Source organism: Polistes canadensis, unplaced genomic scaffold, assembly GCF_001313835.1.
Source record: "Polistes canadensis isolate GaletaPanama2010 unplaced genomic scaffold, ASM131383v1 scaffold_166, whole genome shotgun sequence".
Lineage (NCBI taxonomy): Eukaryota > Metazoa > Arthropoda > Insecta > Hymenoptera > Vespidae > Polistes > Polistes canadensis.
In genome coordinates, this window is record NW_014569713.1 from 72,978 (window position 1) to 89,800 (window position 16,823).

Here is a 16,823-nt window from a genome sequence, read left to right on the forward strand (position 1 = left end):
AATAAACAAATGATATTGCTTGCATGATTTATTATATTAGTTTTACAAAATTAAGTACAGATATGACGCTATCGCTATGTCTTGGCACGCAGACTAATCTTGTAACCATAGAGCCAATACCTGCTATACCAAAGTGACCATGTTTACCACCATATTATAAAATGCACAAAATCACAATGCAATCTATTAATCAATTATAAACGATTCAGATTGTGGTGAAATGTGAATCGTAAAATTAATCATAGATGTATCTAATGTTTGCTCATTTTATGTTATGTAAACAGTGATGTCATGTATGTTATTGGTAGAGGTTTTTTTTTATAATTATCTCCTTCTAGATGTTAAATTGAATCTTTAAGTTTATGTGTGTTCATATTCTTGTTGTTTCTCTTCTTTTTAACATTATATTTATATATATATCACTTTGAAGTCCTTGTTTAAAACACACGAATACTGCTGCCTGAGATGGTAAATAATTAAATATTCTTTATTCTGATATTAATTTCTGTAATGTTAATTTAGAAATTTAGAAAATGGCAGCTTTTTTATTATTTATTCTTTATGCAGAGGCTTTTTCTCCATCATTGACAGTAGTCACACCAGATACAGTAGATGTTGCGTCTGCAGCAGGTGCCGGTTCATTTGCACAAGCCAAAGATGGGAACCTTTGGAAGAGAGCAGCTCGGTATTTAGGATGGCTGAAATCATTAAAAAAAAGCAGATATATACCAGTTCGTATAGTTATAAATATAAAAGTTTCATCGATGTAATATGTTAATTTCTTGCTGTCTTCTTTAGATGAACAAGTGATTTACCTGATACCGTAGACAATAGGATTATATACAGCATTTGCTTTAGCGAAAATGGATCCCCAGATAGTGAAAATAGGTGTGATCTTCTGAGTGTCAAGGATTCCTGTATAATTGATGACGAGGTAAGGAGTCCATGCCATGAACCATAAGGAGATCGTCATAAGCGCAACCTAAAGATATCAAAATTATTGTAATATAAGAATTTATTTGAAATTTGTGTATTATATAATATATATATATATATATACACACCTTTGCCAGTTTACATTCGGCACTAGTATTAGCATTTTCAGAGGATCGTAGAGATGCGACGTTCATTTTCTTAGCTTGTTCTCGCATATTTTTTTCGTGTGCCGCGACAGCTTGAATGATGAAGTAGTAGCTGTAGATGATCATAAATAGTGGCAGATAGTAGACAAATATGCTGTATATGAAGATGTAAGATGTGAATTCTATTCCCTTGCTGAGATAATCAGTGCCGCAGGCCGTCAAATTTCCTTCAGGTACATATCTGTCAAAGACACGTATTAGTCAATATAGTTTTAAAACAGGGAAAAAAACAGAAAGTCTATAATACTATGACAAGATATTACCGGCCCCATCCGAAAAGAGGTGCAATAGTCCAAAAGATGGAGAATGTCCATATAGCCAAGATTCGAAGGAGGGCTCCATTGATGCTGAGTGGTTTGCCTGACAAACCTTTGACGATTACGTTATATCTATCGAATGCAATTAAAGTCATTGTCCATATGGAGCCACATCCAAACAGAGAACCCAAAAGTGCGTAGATTTGGCACATAAGAGGCCCAAATACCCATGTCTCATAGTAGCTGTTAATTACCTATCCAGAAAAATAGATTTTTCAGAAATTTCTTTTTGAAAATGTTCCGTTGTCTGATTGTAAAATAATATTTACCACAGGTGGAGACATGGTGAACATCATGAGAAAATCAGAGAAGGCGAGGTTAATGACAAACATGTTGCTTGGAGTACGTAACGATTTGGTTGAACAGAAAATGTAAACCACCATGCCATTACCAATGACAGAGATAAGACCTAGTAAACCAGTAACGAAACCAACCATAGGATACCACATAGGGTTTATTGGTGGAAATTGATACCAATGGGGATCAATTAAATGTGTCATTTCTGGTGGAACTGAATCTACTAAGGTCATGTTGCCGAATTTCGACCCATGACTCGCCCATGCAGCGTAACTTGGTCCCGACATAACGGTCATGTTGGACTATAAATATACAGTCAAAAAAATATAATTATGGTGTTATTTGAAAGAATAACACATTTGAGTTTATATCTTAATTTCTTACCTTTACCAGGCTACTTGGAGAAAATCGTAAAAACAACGAACTAATCCAGGTACTCCCTGAATGTTAGAAGTGGAAGGTGGTCACCGCGGGCTGTGAGGACTTAGAAGGCACCGAATGTTGTTTGGTCCACTGATGGATGCGGCTCGTCTTGTCTCTGCACGAGTCCAGTTTAAATATGCACTGTTACCCCAACTTGACTCCATATGTACCCTTACTGCTTCTTCTCTATATGACTACTTCATCTAAATCTCCAAACAGTCTTAAGACAGTACTTATTAAGTTAGAGGGAATTAAAGAATACCTTGGTGCACCTTCAATGTCGCACACAGAAACCTTACAAGGGTACAACAAGAATAGAACACAAAAGACTGAAGTATACTTCGATTTCTTCGTGAGTACCTTGAGAATTGTAAGAAGGATAAACTCTTATGTGACATTATAACGCAACTTTCTTTATTTTACGATCTATTATAAATAACGTGTGATAATGTCTTTTTCTTCTTCTTTTTTTTTGTATTTTTTATTTTGTATAATAATTAACATAGGAATGAAAACGCCTATTAAATTATTAAATATTTTTTTTCTTAAAGTATATAAAATGTTTTATTGACGTTTGCGTTTTAATATGGTTTCATCATATAAGGAGATTATAGTAATGTTCTATGTATTTTCTATGTTAAATATGTAAATATTTGACTTTCAGTTATAACTACAATAATAATTATTAATTAATTTAACGAAATAAATATAATTATGATTTCTATTCATTTCAAATTTAAAAATTTTTAGTGCGCTATCGAAAAAATTGAAAAAATCGATAAAATCGATAAATCGATCTTAATCTTATTTCGAGTTTCAAGATAGGAAAAATAAATTAAATACTAAACGGTATTTATAATCATTAATTGTCACACGATAAATCTGTTTGTTAAAGTTTAATTAAGTGATATAAACATTAGTGATAATATTTAATAGAATTTACATTTGTGGAAGCATCGATTGAAGAAATAACATTGTGTTTAAAAGATAATGGAAGATATTAACGAAGAAAATGGTGCCCAGGTAGAAAACGAAATAGAGGAAGTTTTAACAGCAGAAAATGCACTCGAAGCTATTGAAAATGCATGGCTTAATGAAAAATTTTCTCCCGAAATTCTTCCGCATAAATTTGATCTTGTAGATTGCATGTTGCAACAGATAAGTCATATGGAAGCAAACGTGAAGGGGTTAGAAAGGGATGATCTTCGTTTATGGGTTCATAAAATGGAACTTGATAGGATACGATTCCTTATTTCTAGTTATCTCAGAGTGCGTTTAGAAAAAATAGAGAGATATACTATTCATATATTGTCAGAGGAAGCTGCCAGACAACCAGATGAATCTTACTTAACTCCAGCAGAAGTACGCTTTGCTAAAGAATATTTGGGTAGTGTTGAACATCTTTTCAAAACAGTGGCTTTGCAACACATGCCTGCTAGTTTTCAAGCATTTGAAATAGAAAAAATTAGCACAAAACCAAATATGCAAGCTCATGTCTTTTTAAGAGCTAATGAAAAAATAACTGGTATTGTTTTACCCGGTGTAATGGATGAAGAAATAGACTTGGAAGCCGGCTCCCAACACATTATCCAGTATAATCTTATTGCTGATTTAGTTAAAAGCGGTGCAGTACAGTTAATATGAATAAATGACTCTAAATTATTTATTGTGAATGTTCAAGAAAAATATGATGCTCATCTTATTTATAACGTAAGATCCTAAAATATTATCTTTCAATAAGTAAATATTCTTAATAAGTATAAATGTGTTGAGTAACTTAAATGGCTACAAATAATAGAATGAAGGTTTATATGTGCATATTTTTATTTATTTTTGATTATAAAAGAATACACAAACATGCATATATCATCATTGTACCAAGTAATTACTGTTTTATACCATTAGAATTTCCATTCTCCTGTATTTTCATTTCTGTAGATATATCGAATTTACTATTATCATAGGCCTAAAAATGATATACATATAAAATTTAAATTATTTTGACAACAAAAAGTAACAAAATTATTAACAGAAAACTTAACCATAGTATAATTTTACCTGTTTGCTTATGATTTGAAATTGTTCCATTATGTGATCACCAGTTTCTTTAGCCATTTTATAAAAATAACTTTGCTCGTTCTTTAATAAAGTATATGGATGATCAAATTCAAGTATTTCACCATGATCCAGCAACAATATTCTATCGCTATCCATTATAGTATTTAATCTATGAGCTATTGTCAATACTGTGCAATTTTTAAACTTTTTTCTAATTGTACTTTGTATTAATGTGTCTGTTGCAGGATCGACATTCGCTGTAGCTTCATCAAGAATTAAAATTTTATTATTTTCTATAATAGCACGCGCAAGACAAAGCAGCTGCCTTTGCCCTGCACTAAGATTGCTACCGCTTTCACTAATTTGATGGTCCAAAGAAATAAATGCACTTTTTAATTCTACTTCCTCCAGTGTAGTCCATAAAGCAACATCGTCATGTTTATTAAAGGGATCTAGATTGTCTCGCAATGTTGCAGAAAAAAGTACTGGATCTTGAGGAATAATAGAAATCTTATTTCGAAGATCGTGTAAGCCAATCTTATTAATTTTAATTCCATCTATGTAAATTGCACCATTGAATTCAGACAGACGAAATAAGGCTGAAATTAATGAAGATTTACCAGCACCAGTACGTCCAACTATGCCAACCTAAAAAAGAATCAGGTTTAGGAAAAGTAAGGTTTACCTTATTGATAGATACATTATTTATCAATACAGGCATACCTTCATTGCAGGTTGTATAATAAAATTTAAGTTTTTCAAAACTGGTGGATCGCTATTAGAATATTGCAAGTACACATGATCAAACTTAATCTCGCCTTTATTGGGCCATTCCTGTGATGGTTTGTTATTTGGATCACTTGTAAATGGACCTTCTTCGTCGAGCTGTGTAAATTGTAATACTCTTTCTACACTAGTCATTTGTGCTATCGCTTCTGCAGTTTGTCGCATACCATGTTGTAACATTCCACATAAAATAAGAACCTGTGATATAGCTAGACCTACATTGCCAGCAAAAGTATTGCCTGAAATTTTGATATAAGAGATAATGTATGTAAAAATATTCAATTAGTGTAAACATATAAATTAACCTACACACGTATTATTCTAATTGTGCCTATTATAAAAGATATTTACCATTATTCAAAATAATGAAACTATATGTAACAAAAGCCACAAACAAAACAGATACTGCATCAAGTGCCAGACCGAAAGTTGTGGCAGTTGTAATTGACAAAGAGTATGCACCAGTGTGTAGATCTTGATGCGAATCAAATTCTTTAGATAACATTTCTTGTGCATTGGTTGAACGAATTGTGCTTAATCCAACTAAAGATGAATTGACGTGAGAGAAGACTGGACTTTTAGCTGAAAAAAATGACGATAGATATTTAATAATTAAATGATGACCAAATCGAATCTTATATTCTTTTTCTAGACGTATCATACAAATTTAAGATTAGATTTCTTACTAGTGCCTTCAAGACGTTTCAAATTTTGTGCAGTTGCAAGATAAATATTTCTTATTTTCCAGCATAGAAAACCCATTATGAGCATAGGAATAATAGACCACCAATTAATGATTATAACTTGAGCTAAAATTCCTGTCATTACTGTAAAAATCTGAATAGATTCTATCATAGTTCTTGGTAAGATTTCATCAACAGCACCGATATCCTTTGAAAAACGATTGAGGATACGACCTGCGATGTAAGCGTATTTTAATTTTTTATTTTAAATACTTGTTTTTCTTTAGTTACTCATATGGTGACGCTTACCAAACGGATTTGTATTAAAAAATAGCATAGGTGCTTTAAGTAAACAGGAGAACATCATATTATGTAGATTTTTGCTAGCTGTCATGCATGCTTTATAAAATAAGAGATTTCTCATAGAAGTCATTACTATGCTTAAGGTGATTAAACCTCCATAAACCCATAAAGCGGTAGTAACATCGAGGCCGTATGATTCGGTAAACATTTCATCCAAGTTTGTCTAAAAATGAATTAACGATTTATACATAAAGCACAACATATTCAAAATTTTCAAGACAAATTGACAATCGCGTTACTAACCGTATTCTCAGTTGTTAGATTCTGCATCGTTATAAAATCATTGAAAACTATATGCGTAATATTATTATTGATCGTATCATTTCTGATCGTAGAATCTGTAGAATTTACATCTCCATCTGTTAATATAGATTTATTAGAATTATCAACAAAGAACGCACGATTTTGTTCTTGCTTTAATTTCATTTCTTCTTGATTTGTCCTATATCATAAGAAATTAACAAAATTTACAATTAAAAAAGTCTACAAATATAAGTATTTTTAGGAGTATAAAAATTTTAATTAATTTTAAAAAAATCTTACCAATAGGCAACCCAATAATCGCTGCCGCTGCTTCCTATTAATCCCAATATCATTGACAGAAAAAAGGCAATCATTACAAAAATAGATGCTCCAGCTCTAAAATATTTCCAGTAAACAGCTTTAGATATGCTTCCTTTAGCCATTAATTCTTCTGTTTCTTGAGGTTCAACATCATCTTCATTTTCTACAGTATTAGTATTAGATAACACATCTGAGGCCGATTCTATACTGTTTTCTTTAACTAATGCTTTTTCCTTTGATTCATCATTTACTAATAATTTCAAAAAATCAATTTTCTTCGTTTGAATATCTGCAAACGTTCCTTCAATCTCCATGTAACCCTATTGCGTAGACATACATCAAATATATTTAGAATTTCTATTGTAACAAATAAACAATAGTACTGCACTTACATTATTAAGTATAATTATGTGATCACAGTCTTTTAAGTACTGTATTTGATGCGTTGCGAGAATTCTCGTTTTATTTTTCAAATATCCATTTATACATTCATCAAATAAATGTTTACCAACGTGTACGTCTACTGCAGATAAAGGATCATCCAAAAGATATATATCAGCATCTCTGTATACTGCTCTAAAAAAAAGAAATTCAAGAAAAAAGGACAAAGTTGAAGATATAATATAATTATAATATTAATATATTTATATATACCTAGCTAAATTAATTCTTGCACGTTGTCCTCCACTAAGTGCGGCACCTCTATCTCCAACTAATGTCTTATCACCATGTGGAAATTGTTCAAAATCTTTGAGCAAAGCGCACGCTTTGATTACTTTTTGGTATTTTTTTTGATCATACGGTTGTCCAAATAAAATATTATTTCTCACAGTACTAGAAAATAACCAAGATTCTTGACTTGCATACGATATACTGCCTTTAACATATATTTGACCATGAGATATTTTTAATTCTCCTAAAATTAACTGAAGAAATGAACTCTGCATAAAGTCAATTAAAAAGTGATTAATTAAAGGTTGTAGTTAATAATATTTTATTATAAAATAATGTATAAAAATGATGGTGTGGTACCTTTCCTGCCCCAACTGGGCCAACTAAAGCATAAAGTTTGCCGAATCCCATATAAGTATTAATACCATGAAGAGTGTTTACAATAGTAGAATCAGTCCATGAAGCAGTAATGTCTTTCAAAATAATATTGTTTTTTTCATCTTTCGGCAATGTGTGAATTAAAGGTACATTCTCTTCCAATAGCAGAAAGTTCTACGTTAATAAAACAAGCAGATAAAAAGATATGACAGTTTTAACGGATCTTATCTATAATGTTTATTATTTGAACTATACCAATATTGAACAAATTTAAATTGTTTTCACCTGTAATCTTTTTATTGATACTAAAGCTTCAGCAGCAGACGACACTGCTATAGGATAAAATATAGCCATAGTAGCTTGTAGAATATTAAAGTACTGAGCCATTGAAAATACTTTATCAGCAGATATATTGTTTCCAAGAAGTACATATGCCATGATTGTAAAGTACAACGTTGTTCGCTCGGTAAATACAAACGTAGCTAAAGTAAATCCCCTTAAGTACGATGTTAATGTAAGTACATCAATTTCATAACTAAAATATAAATATTTGAAGTTAAATTCAAACAAAATATACAAATTGGATCATATATATGTCTTCAAATTTATAGAATATTACGATTACCTTCTTGATAGACTAACTAGTTTTTCGAATGGTTTCTCCCATGTATACATTTTTATTATTTGAATTCCTCTTATAATTTCCGACATCAAACGAACTCTTTCATCGGTTCTTACCGCTATTTTTAGCCTTAAGCTAGCTGTCCATTTGCTCATATATCCTGAAGTAAAGTTAAATTAATATACTATGCAAACATATTTTTTTTTTGTTATGTAATCAATGACAGACAGTTATATAAATGAAAATCTTATCTACCTTGAACAGGAATTGTTTGAATTGTTATAAGAAAAACACCAGCTAAAGAAGCTATACCGACACTTTCCCAAATTAAAAATGCGATTAAGGCACCTTGCAATGGCATAATCCAAATGTAATGTAAATATATAAATAATTGTTCGAATCTTGATACATCGTTTGATAATAAATTGATTATTTGTCCCGAAGTTGTAGTACTAGTAGTACCTTGAGATAATCGTAAAATCTAAAATAATTCTTAATGCATTAGATGCAACAACAACAAAATGTTTTGCATTTTTAAAAACAAATACAATTAAATATTACTTTTCTATAAACTAGAGATGAACACGCTACTCTCATTCTCATGCCAATTTCCATTGAACCTAATTGAGTATGGTGATGAATTAATGCCGTTAACGTTATCAAAACTATAACAGCAGTAGCATACAAATATGCTTCTGTTACAGTTGATGTTGCTCTAGGATCAAAATGCCATATCAACAATCCTAATGTATACGGCTGTAAAACTCTAGAAAAAAGATAGTTCAAATGAATTACATTGAAATATTTAATGTAATAATCAATTACATTCGTAATAAAATACTATTTACCTTGAAACTAAACTTATAAGCAAAGTCCATCCACCATAAAAAGCAAACGATGAAAAAAACGTTTTTCTTAAAGCTGTATATAACTTTGGTTTTCTACCAGCCGCTTTTGCAGTTTTTAATTCTTCCATCCAGTTTCTATAATAAATTCATTCAATTTGAATAGTTTATTTTGTTGTTCTTCTCTCTTTAATTCGGACGAGTTCTCTTTCAATCGTTTAAAAATAAAATAATAAGAAATTGTAGGCGAAAGAGAATTACTATTGTTTTTTTCTTTCTTTTTTTATAGATATACACACATTTATATCTTTCAAATTGAATGTAATATATTTCTATTAAAACTTAAGAACATGATTGATTCTAAGATCTTTTTGATATCAATGATAAATTTATTTATTTATTTTTATTTTTTTTTTTAATAAAATACTTTTGCATTAATCTTTCAATTGAATCCACTTTGAATTTCTTTTCTAACGAATCTTAGATCATTAGAATTGATCTAGTATTAAAAATATTTGCAATACTCTTTATAATAGAGAGTATTTTTTTGTAAGTATTATTTATTATTATTAGAGAAAGCTTGTTACATTTAATATACAATATTAATCTTATCATAAGTAATACTCTTTAAAAGTATACTTACCTTTCTAATTTATTTCCTAATAATTCACTAATATCAGTAGGCCGTGCATTGTAAAGGTCTTTTACTTCCAAATCGTGATCTTTTCCATGTAAAAATAATGGTTTTAACCACCTACAATATAAACAAATAATTATATTCAATGTATAAATTAAAATCTAGCTTAACGAATGTTAATATTATTCATATTTTAAGACACACAAGTAATTGTTGATAATTATTATGATTAACTAAATGATGGATGCTACAATATTATGGAAATAGTTATGATAATATTGTAGTAAAATAATCTAACAACAATAAATAGTAATTATTCAAATCAGGATAGATATGACTTTACAGTATTTATTAACATATCATTAAATATAAGTTGTAACTACATGTTTCCATAAATTATGTAATTGTCATGTATAGAGATATATAAAACTATTAATATTTTACAACAATACAAAACTTTAATTTTAGGTCCACATTGTTATATTATTAAAAATAAGAATACGCATACACACATAAATATATTTATATATGCATATATTTATGTAATAACATTATCAGATATGATAACAAAAAAAACAAGTTCACTAATCGCAAATTTAATATAATCTTAACAATATATCTCTTTTTTTCTATATATATATGCAATATGTTATAAAATATGATAAGATAAAAAAAAATAAGAAAAATAACTTACCAAAAAATTAGTATGCTAAATATATTAGCTTTCGTACGTGGACTTGGATTATCATATTTTTTACTGCTATCCATTTTTGAAAATTTTGTATAAAATTATAATTATTTAACGTGAACATAAAATTATGAAAAAACTTTGAATATCATCTAAATCGGTACATGATTATAATTAATGTTGCCAATAGTTTTATTACACTTTTAAACGACGATGGCACAATATTACCCGAGTACCTTATAAAATTTAATAGATCATAATGAAGGATATGATTCGACAAAAGGAATATATCTAAAGATATGACACGAAGAGATGATAGTCATATCAAAGTTAACATTAATCTTACAAGATCACAAAGCACGTGTGCAAAATACGCGTCACACGCGATTTTATTGCGTAAATGCGTTGTATAGTATAGTATCTAACAAAAGTTACAGTATAGTAGTAGTCATCATAGTCCTACTACGTACTCTTAGATCTTTTGTTCAAACTGAGATTTAATTTTCTTTTATCACGTATTTAATCATTTCTTAGATAAAGTCCAAGGTTTAAGTATATTGTAAATTATAGATATTAAATTTTAATATTATTTTTTAAATACCATGAGAAAAACGTTTCAAAACTTGTTTATATATATATATATATATATATTTTTTTTTTGTAACTATTAAAAGTTCTTATTACGTTTCTTTTAATATTTTTTTTTATTAATTATTATTATTATTATTATTATTTTATGATTATATATATAAAGAAAGTTCACACAAAGTAGGAGAACATATTTTGCTTGTTGACTAAAAATGATTACGAATTTCCGGTTGATAAATTAATGAAACATTTTCATAGAACGATTTCATTTTTGGTTTAGAATATGAATATTAATAAAAAAAATTTAAATTTATTTTTGCACGAAAATTAATATAATAATTATTTGCTACTATATTTTTTTTTATTCTTTTTTTTATTTTTGGTTTTAAACATGAATATTAAATACGCAATTTAAATTTATATTTCCACACAAATAACTATAATAATTATCGGCTATTATCTTTTTTTTTTAATTGTTTTATCTAACACATAAGTATACAGGCGTCAATGATTTTACGCAAGTTTTTTTTTTATATTATCTGAATTTACGAAGCCAGGAAATATATTTTCTTAGAAGTTATAAGTGAAACAAGTGTATACTTTAACACCAATAAAAAAACTTGTGGTGGTGTGTATGTATTATTACAAGCTATATATGATTATTCAGCGATGTTAAAACGCGTTAGTTCTATATTGTACTTACACAACAAAGTATCGATTTTCGATAATATTTTATTTTACATTCAGACATTTAAATCACTCGAGCCTATTAACCACTTTGCATCTATATATTTCGTCGATAGTTTTCAATATATATATACATAACAAAATAATATTAAAAATATAATTAAATACGCGTATTTCTAAAAGATGTACTAATTTTTATTTTTAATTATTTTTTTTCTTTTGTAATTATAAATTATTTACGTGATTTTCATTCAAGTGAAGAAAAGAACAATCCACGTGAAACGGAAACTCGCGTAAATTCAAGGATGCTTGTATACAATTAGTAAGGATTATTATCTTTTTTTTAGATTTTAAATCGTCCGTTATTACAAAAAAACGTTACAATAATTTTTTTGCTTTTTTTTTTTATATAAATGAATAAAGAATGGATAAAAAAAGGAGGGGAGTGGGGAATTTGTATAAATTTTAATATAGAACGTCTTAATACATTGAAAGGTTTTCTAGTTGAAATTATAAAGTAGTACCCAAAAAAAAAGAAGCATTGCATCATATTGTGCATTTGTAATCCACTTAACATTGATTCTATGAATATGTACACTTATCGTATATCATGGATTAATTTGCTTAATTTGTTTCGGTTTTATATTTCTTTAAGACATACTGCAAAAAATCAAAATATGTTAGACAATAAAAAAAGTTATGTTATAATACATTCATATGCAATATTTTCTCTTCCTTAATTTAATTACCTTTCTATAAGAGATGCACGCATAGTCGATGTAATATTAGCTGGAACACATTCGGAAAGTTTAAAAACACTTTCGATAACAGAAAGTTCAGTTGAAGTTGTTTCCATCCCACAAAAAGAGACCCAATCGTTTACAACCATGCCTGCAGCAATAACATCGCTGCCTCTATTGACCGTGCCTGCCTAAATAAGTATATTATATTGAAAATTGATCTGTATATTGTTTATTTAGCTTCATACTTTTCAACTCTTTCTCTTATATTCTCTTTGTAGTATAAAAACGAAATTTGATCTTACAACGAGCGGTACTTGTAACAGGGAAGATAACTCATCCTGATCCTGAATAGAAGTTTTTGGATGTACTAAACCACCTTGATTAGATAAAACCGAGTATGATCCAATAAGAACATTACTTGCTACTGTTTGTCTAAATACTTCAACATTCAAAGTATCCGCTAAAATTTCTTCAGTTTCCTATAATACATAGATATGAAATGAATGTTATGTTAAAATCTTTGCATAATTGATATTATTATAAAAATGTACCCTATCAAGATCAGGGTGAACCAAAGCAACATAATCGTTACAAGCAATAACGTTTCCTAAAGCAGAAAGTCTTTCTTCAACCCTTTGTACTTTGACACTATCAGGTAAAGAATTTCTTATGTGTTGCAATTCTGTATCCGTAGTTGTATTTGGAACCAATAATCCATTTTTGTTTCCTAAAAATAATCATTTGTATTATCTTTTGATGAAGATTATTTTTAATACTTAATCATTTTTAAAAGTACGTACCAACGCTTAATCGTCCAATAATACGACATCCTGCTACCGACGCGTGTATTACAGGAATTGTATCAGCAAGTTCGGCTTCGAATACACTGTAAATAATAAGGATTTTGATCTCTTTATTGCAATTAAATAACTTTCCAAATTATGTTTTGATTAGTATAAAGGTCATGTGCAAGATGAGTCATCGCGAGATCTTATCGTTGATAAGAGTTACGTTAAATTATTGTCTCAGTAATTAATTTTTTGAAAATAAAAAAACAACTAATTTAAGAAATTATATTATTAATTACCTATAAAAGTTTTCAGAACCACCAATTGCAACTAGACAATAAGAATTCGTCAATTTAGCAAATACACCAATTTCATTGTTATTTTCAAATTGTACACGAACCGCCATGATTAATACAAGATAAATTTATATCAACGTAATGAGAGACAATTTTATTGAAATTTATGTTTACTTGAAATATAATTTAAAAACAATCCAATTCTCTAACCTACAATCAAGTCTTTTTTACATGCAAGCACGAGGTAACTAATAGCCACCATAAAATTAGAAGGATAAACTTTGAAAAATAACTATAGATACAGTAACGCTCTCTTCAGTCTTATCGTTGCAACTGCATTTGGCTCCAATAGTAGCTATGATTTGATTGGTTGCGTATGATTTGCTCGCATACTCGACGAATCAACGGCTAGCGTTCATCTTTTCGTTACCACTATCTCCGAAAAACCGACCTATAGCAGGCGAGCGCTAAATATTTAAATTTTGTATCATTGCGTTATTTGTTGCAATCTTTCTTTATTCAATTTGTTTAATAAATATTTCAAAATTGTTATATTTAATAAGAATAACTACTTCGAAATAAAATAGTAGAATCTTTCAGTAAGAATTTATGTTATATATGTATATGTATATTATTAAATTTGATCAACGCGCAACTCGTTGTAAAGTTGTGCAATAGGTAAGCTCTAGGAAATGTTGGGAATGAATAAAATAAATTTCCACGAAACAATGGGTGTTAATAATTTGATTTATTTCTGCCAGGTTTGGAAATCAGTTCCTTAAGTTCGTATACCTGCTTGGACATCGCCAGCAGTCGAAATTAAATAGAAGTATTTCTTTTGCGTTAATAAGCGCAGATTTTGTGATATGGACAACGGTCTGTACAGAAAGTTTATTATATAGTACGAAACACATTGTTCCTTGTTCTTTCTTGCACTCTCGTACGTACACATAAACGCGCGCAAACAAACACTCACGCATACAGACGTACGGACGAGAGAGTGCGCGCGCGCGCGCGCGCATATCACATACACACACAAATACATACAGACCCTCACACGCATACGCACACTTAACGCATCCTTTCATTATACGATCGATACTAAAAACACGATCCTTGTTTCTACTAATAATACAATATATCGATAAAAATATTAACCGATAAAAATCATTGTTTCATTTAACAATACGTCTCGTAAGCGTTTAGAAGTAAAATTTCTATATACTCTGTGTTAGTTCGAAGTAATCGTAATTTTAACTGATAGATGTTCATTTAAGAACTTTACCAAAATTGTTCTCCCTTCGAACTTGTCCAACTAACTCAATTACCTTCATGAGTTCATTTGATTTTAGCCATCCGAAACAACATCCCCTATTTTTTCTTTTTTTTTCATTTCGATCGGTCCGAAACTCGGTCAGTCATTTTGTTATATAATATTGGAACATTGTCGGCAGTGAGATGTTTTTGATAGATTAATTAACGACTCTGATTAATTATGAACATTCCCGTAAAACGGGGCTGTATTCGAATTTCTATTTTTTTCTTTCTTTTTTTCCTTTTCCATGCCGTTTTGTATAACAATCAATTTATTTCATACACCACATGTATTTCTAAATGAGTGACTTTAAAAGAAAAACATTTCGCATTGCGCGTAGGTAATTTCATTTCAAATATATTTCCCCTTTTTTTATTACGACGATCGATAGATCGATCGATTTACGAGAGAGAGAGAGAGAGAGGGAGGGAAAGAGAATCCCTGGCGCGTAAATAAAAGATAGTAGATAAATTTGTTTCGATATTCTATAGGTAGGATGAGGTAGGAGATAGGGGTTACTACCACCTACCTGAATTTCTCTTTTTCCAACGCGGAACACGTAAACTTTTCGACCTAAACGAAAAGTTGTGTCGGTGCAGCAAAATGTGCAGCTTTTAATTACGTACTCGAATAAGTGACTACGGAGAGAAAGAGAGAGAGAGAGAGAGAGAGAGAGAGAGAGAGAGAGAGAGAGAGAGAGAGAGAGAGAGAGAGAGAGTAGAAAGGTTGTCGATAATTCGAACAATTTTCCGATAAACACCAGACAAAGAGAAAATAATTGTAACCTTGTGTGTCACTCTCGTATAACATATTCTCTCTTATGTTAGTGCTTCGTTATCGAACGGTTACGATAACTAAACTTTTGTGTGTTATATCATTTATTCATTAATTAACGTACACGGTACGTGTACCTATCTACCAACACACGTATATCGAAATTTTTGATGAATATTATTTTGATTTTCGCGTTATCTCTCACTATTTTATTATAATATAATATATTCAAATATTTGTGTATATTTTCCTATTTAAAAATAAATTTTTATTCAATTGGACGTATATATATAAGAGAAAAAGTACTTTTCATTTTTAAATTAGGTGGTTTGGGTGGTTCGGGAGCGGGGTTCCAGGTAACCAGAAAATATAGGTAAAAGCAAATAATAATATTAATAATAATAATAATAATCTCTTTCTCTCTCGTATCCCCGTTTGATTTTTTCCTTCCTTCCTTCCTTCCTTCCTTCCTTCTTTCCTTCTTTCCTTCTTTACTTCCTTCCTTCCTTCCTTCGGCACGCTAGTACTTTTTATTTTCGTATGCTTATAAGTAATTAAAAAAAGAAAAGAAGTAGGGGGGACGGGCGCATTTAGGATCTTCAGTTACCCGGCTTGAATGTGGTATACTGCGGTGGCTTCTCGATCTTGCTAGGATGCTTCAACGTCGCTAAGCGATCTGGTTTGAGAAACAGCTGCTCCCCCTGCACAATGTTTATCTCAGAAGAGAAGTTTGGAAAGAGAAAGAGGGGCTGAGGAAACGATGCAACTTATTATATTAATGTATGTACGTATGTATGTATGTATGTATGTATGTATGCATGTATTATGTGTATTATAGTTAAAAAGGTGGACGCATGGTGCAACATTGTTAGGTAAATGTCTGTCTGTCTATCTGTCTGTCAGGTTGGTTGTCTGTCTGTCTGTCTGTCTGTCTGTCTATCTGTTTGTCTGTTGTGTGCATGTGCGTATATATTTATCAGTGTGTACACAGGCAAAGAGAAATACTTTTCTACGGTTCGTTAAGCTCGATCCGTTTCGTTGAATAAAAACGACGAGCCAACGATTATTCGTTCGCGTTAATTTGGCGACAGGCATGTTATAAGTGTGTGGGTGTATATTTATATCTATATATATATGTATATATATATATATATATA

The 16,823-nt window shown here is 30.0% G+C and overlaps 5 protein-coding genes across 6 annotated transcripts in view; 1 reads left to right on the top strand and 4 right to left on the bottom strand.

Annotated features, from left to right (window-relative positions):
- Nucleotides 1-15: 15 nt before the first annotated feature.
- Nucleotides 16-2,359, bottom strand: LOC106789164 (rhodopsin, long-wavelength-like). Of its 2 annotated transcripts, XM_014753136.1 has the most exons (6): nucleotides 2,141-2,359; nucleotides 1,729-2,058; nucleotides 1,406-1,653; nucleotides 1,065-1,323; nucleotides 816-982; nucleotides 560-698 (listed from the first exon to the last, which is right to left on the bottom strand). In XM_014753136.1, exons 2-6 carry the CDS (start codon nucleotides 2,050-2,052, stop codon nucleotides 560-562), a joined length of 1,137 nt encoding a protein of 378 aa, XP_014608622.1. In that variant the 5' UTR covers nucleotides 2,053-2,058; nucleotides 2,141-2,359. The 2 variants fall into 2 exon arrangements, with proteins under 2 accessions (XP_014608621.1, XP_014608622.1); XM_014753135.1 differs by lacking the exon at nucleotides 2,141-2,359 and having other exon boundaries at nucleotides 16-698; nucleotides 1,729-2,052.
- An 810-nt stretch (nucleotides 2,360-3,169) lies between these two features.
- Nucleotides 3,170-4,570, top strand: LOC106789148 (DNA replication complex GINS protein SLD5). The gene is made up of 2 exons (XM_014753112.1): nucleotides 3,170-3,889; nucleotides 4,483-4,570. Exon 1 carries the CDS (start codon nucleotides 3,170-3,172, stop codon nucleotides 3,821-3,823), a length of 654 nt encoding a protein of 217 aa, XP_014608598.1. The 3' UTR covers nucleotides 3,824-3,889; nucleotides 4,483-4,570.
- Nucleotides 3,990-10,958, bottom strand: LOC106789176 (multidrug resistance-associated protein 4-like). The gene is made up of 18 exons (XM_014753159.1): nucleotides 10,482-10,958; nucleotides 9,794-9,904; nucleotides 9,154-9,288; nucleotides 8,867-9,071; nucleotides 8,561-8,786; nucleotides 8,309-8,465; nucleotides 7,969-8,218; nucleotides 7,666-7,857; nucleotides 7,288-7,574; nucleotides 7,026-7,209; nucleotides 6,613-6,953; nucleotides 6,313-6,511; nucleotides 6,016-6,232; nucleotides 5,710-5,940; nucleotides 5,375-5,605; nucleotides 4,961-5,262; nucleotides 4,238-4,885; nucleotides 3,990-4,145 (listed from the first exon to the last, which is right to left on the bottom strand). Exons 1-18 carry the CDS (start codon nucleotides 10,553-10,555, stop codon nucleotides 4,065-4,067), a joined length of 4,071 nt encoding a protein of 1,356 aa, XP_014608645.1. The 5' UTR covers nucleotides 10,556-10,958; the 3' UTR covers nucleotides 3,990-4,064.
- An 874-nt stretch (nucleotides 10,959-11,832) lies between these two features.
- Nucleotides 11,833-13,882, bottom strand: LOC106789181 (eukaryotic translation initiation factor 6). The gene is made up of 6 exons (XM_014753171.1): nucleotides 13,581-13,882; nucleotides 13,294-13,379; nucleotides 13,045-13,220; nucleotides 12,796-12,972; nucleotides 12,500-12,681; nucleotides 11,833-12,410 (listed from the first exon to the last, which is right to left on the bottom strand). The coding sequence occupies exons 1-6, from the start codon at nucleotides 13,685-13,687 to the stop codon at nucleotides 12,401-12,403; spliced, it is 738 nt and encodes a 245-aa protein (XP_014608657.1). The 5' UTR covers nucleotides 13,688-13,882; the 3' UTR covers nucleotides 11,833-12,400.
- A 2,284-nt stretch (nucleotides 13,883-16,166) lies between these two features.
- LOC106789153 (hemicentin-1) overlaps nucleotides 16,167-16,823 on the bottom strand; it is a 151,240-nt gene continuing 150,583 nt past the window's right edge. Inside the window, exon 13 of the mRNA XM_014753118.1 lies at nucleotides 16,167-16,367. Within this exon, the coding sequence (XP_014608604.1) occupies nucleotides 16,266-16,367 (102 nt within the window). The 3' untranslated portion in view covers nucleotides 16,167-16,265. The remainder of the gene's footprint in view (nucleotides 16,368-16,823) is intronic.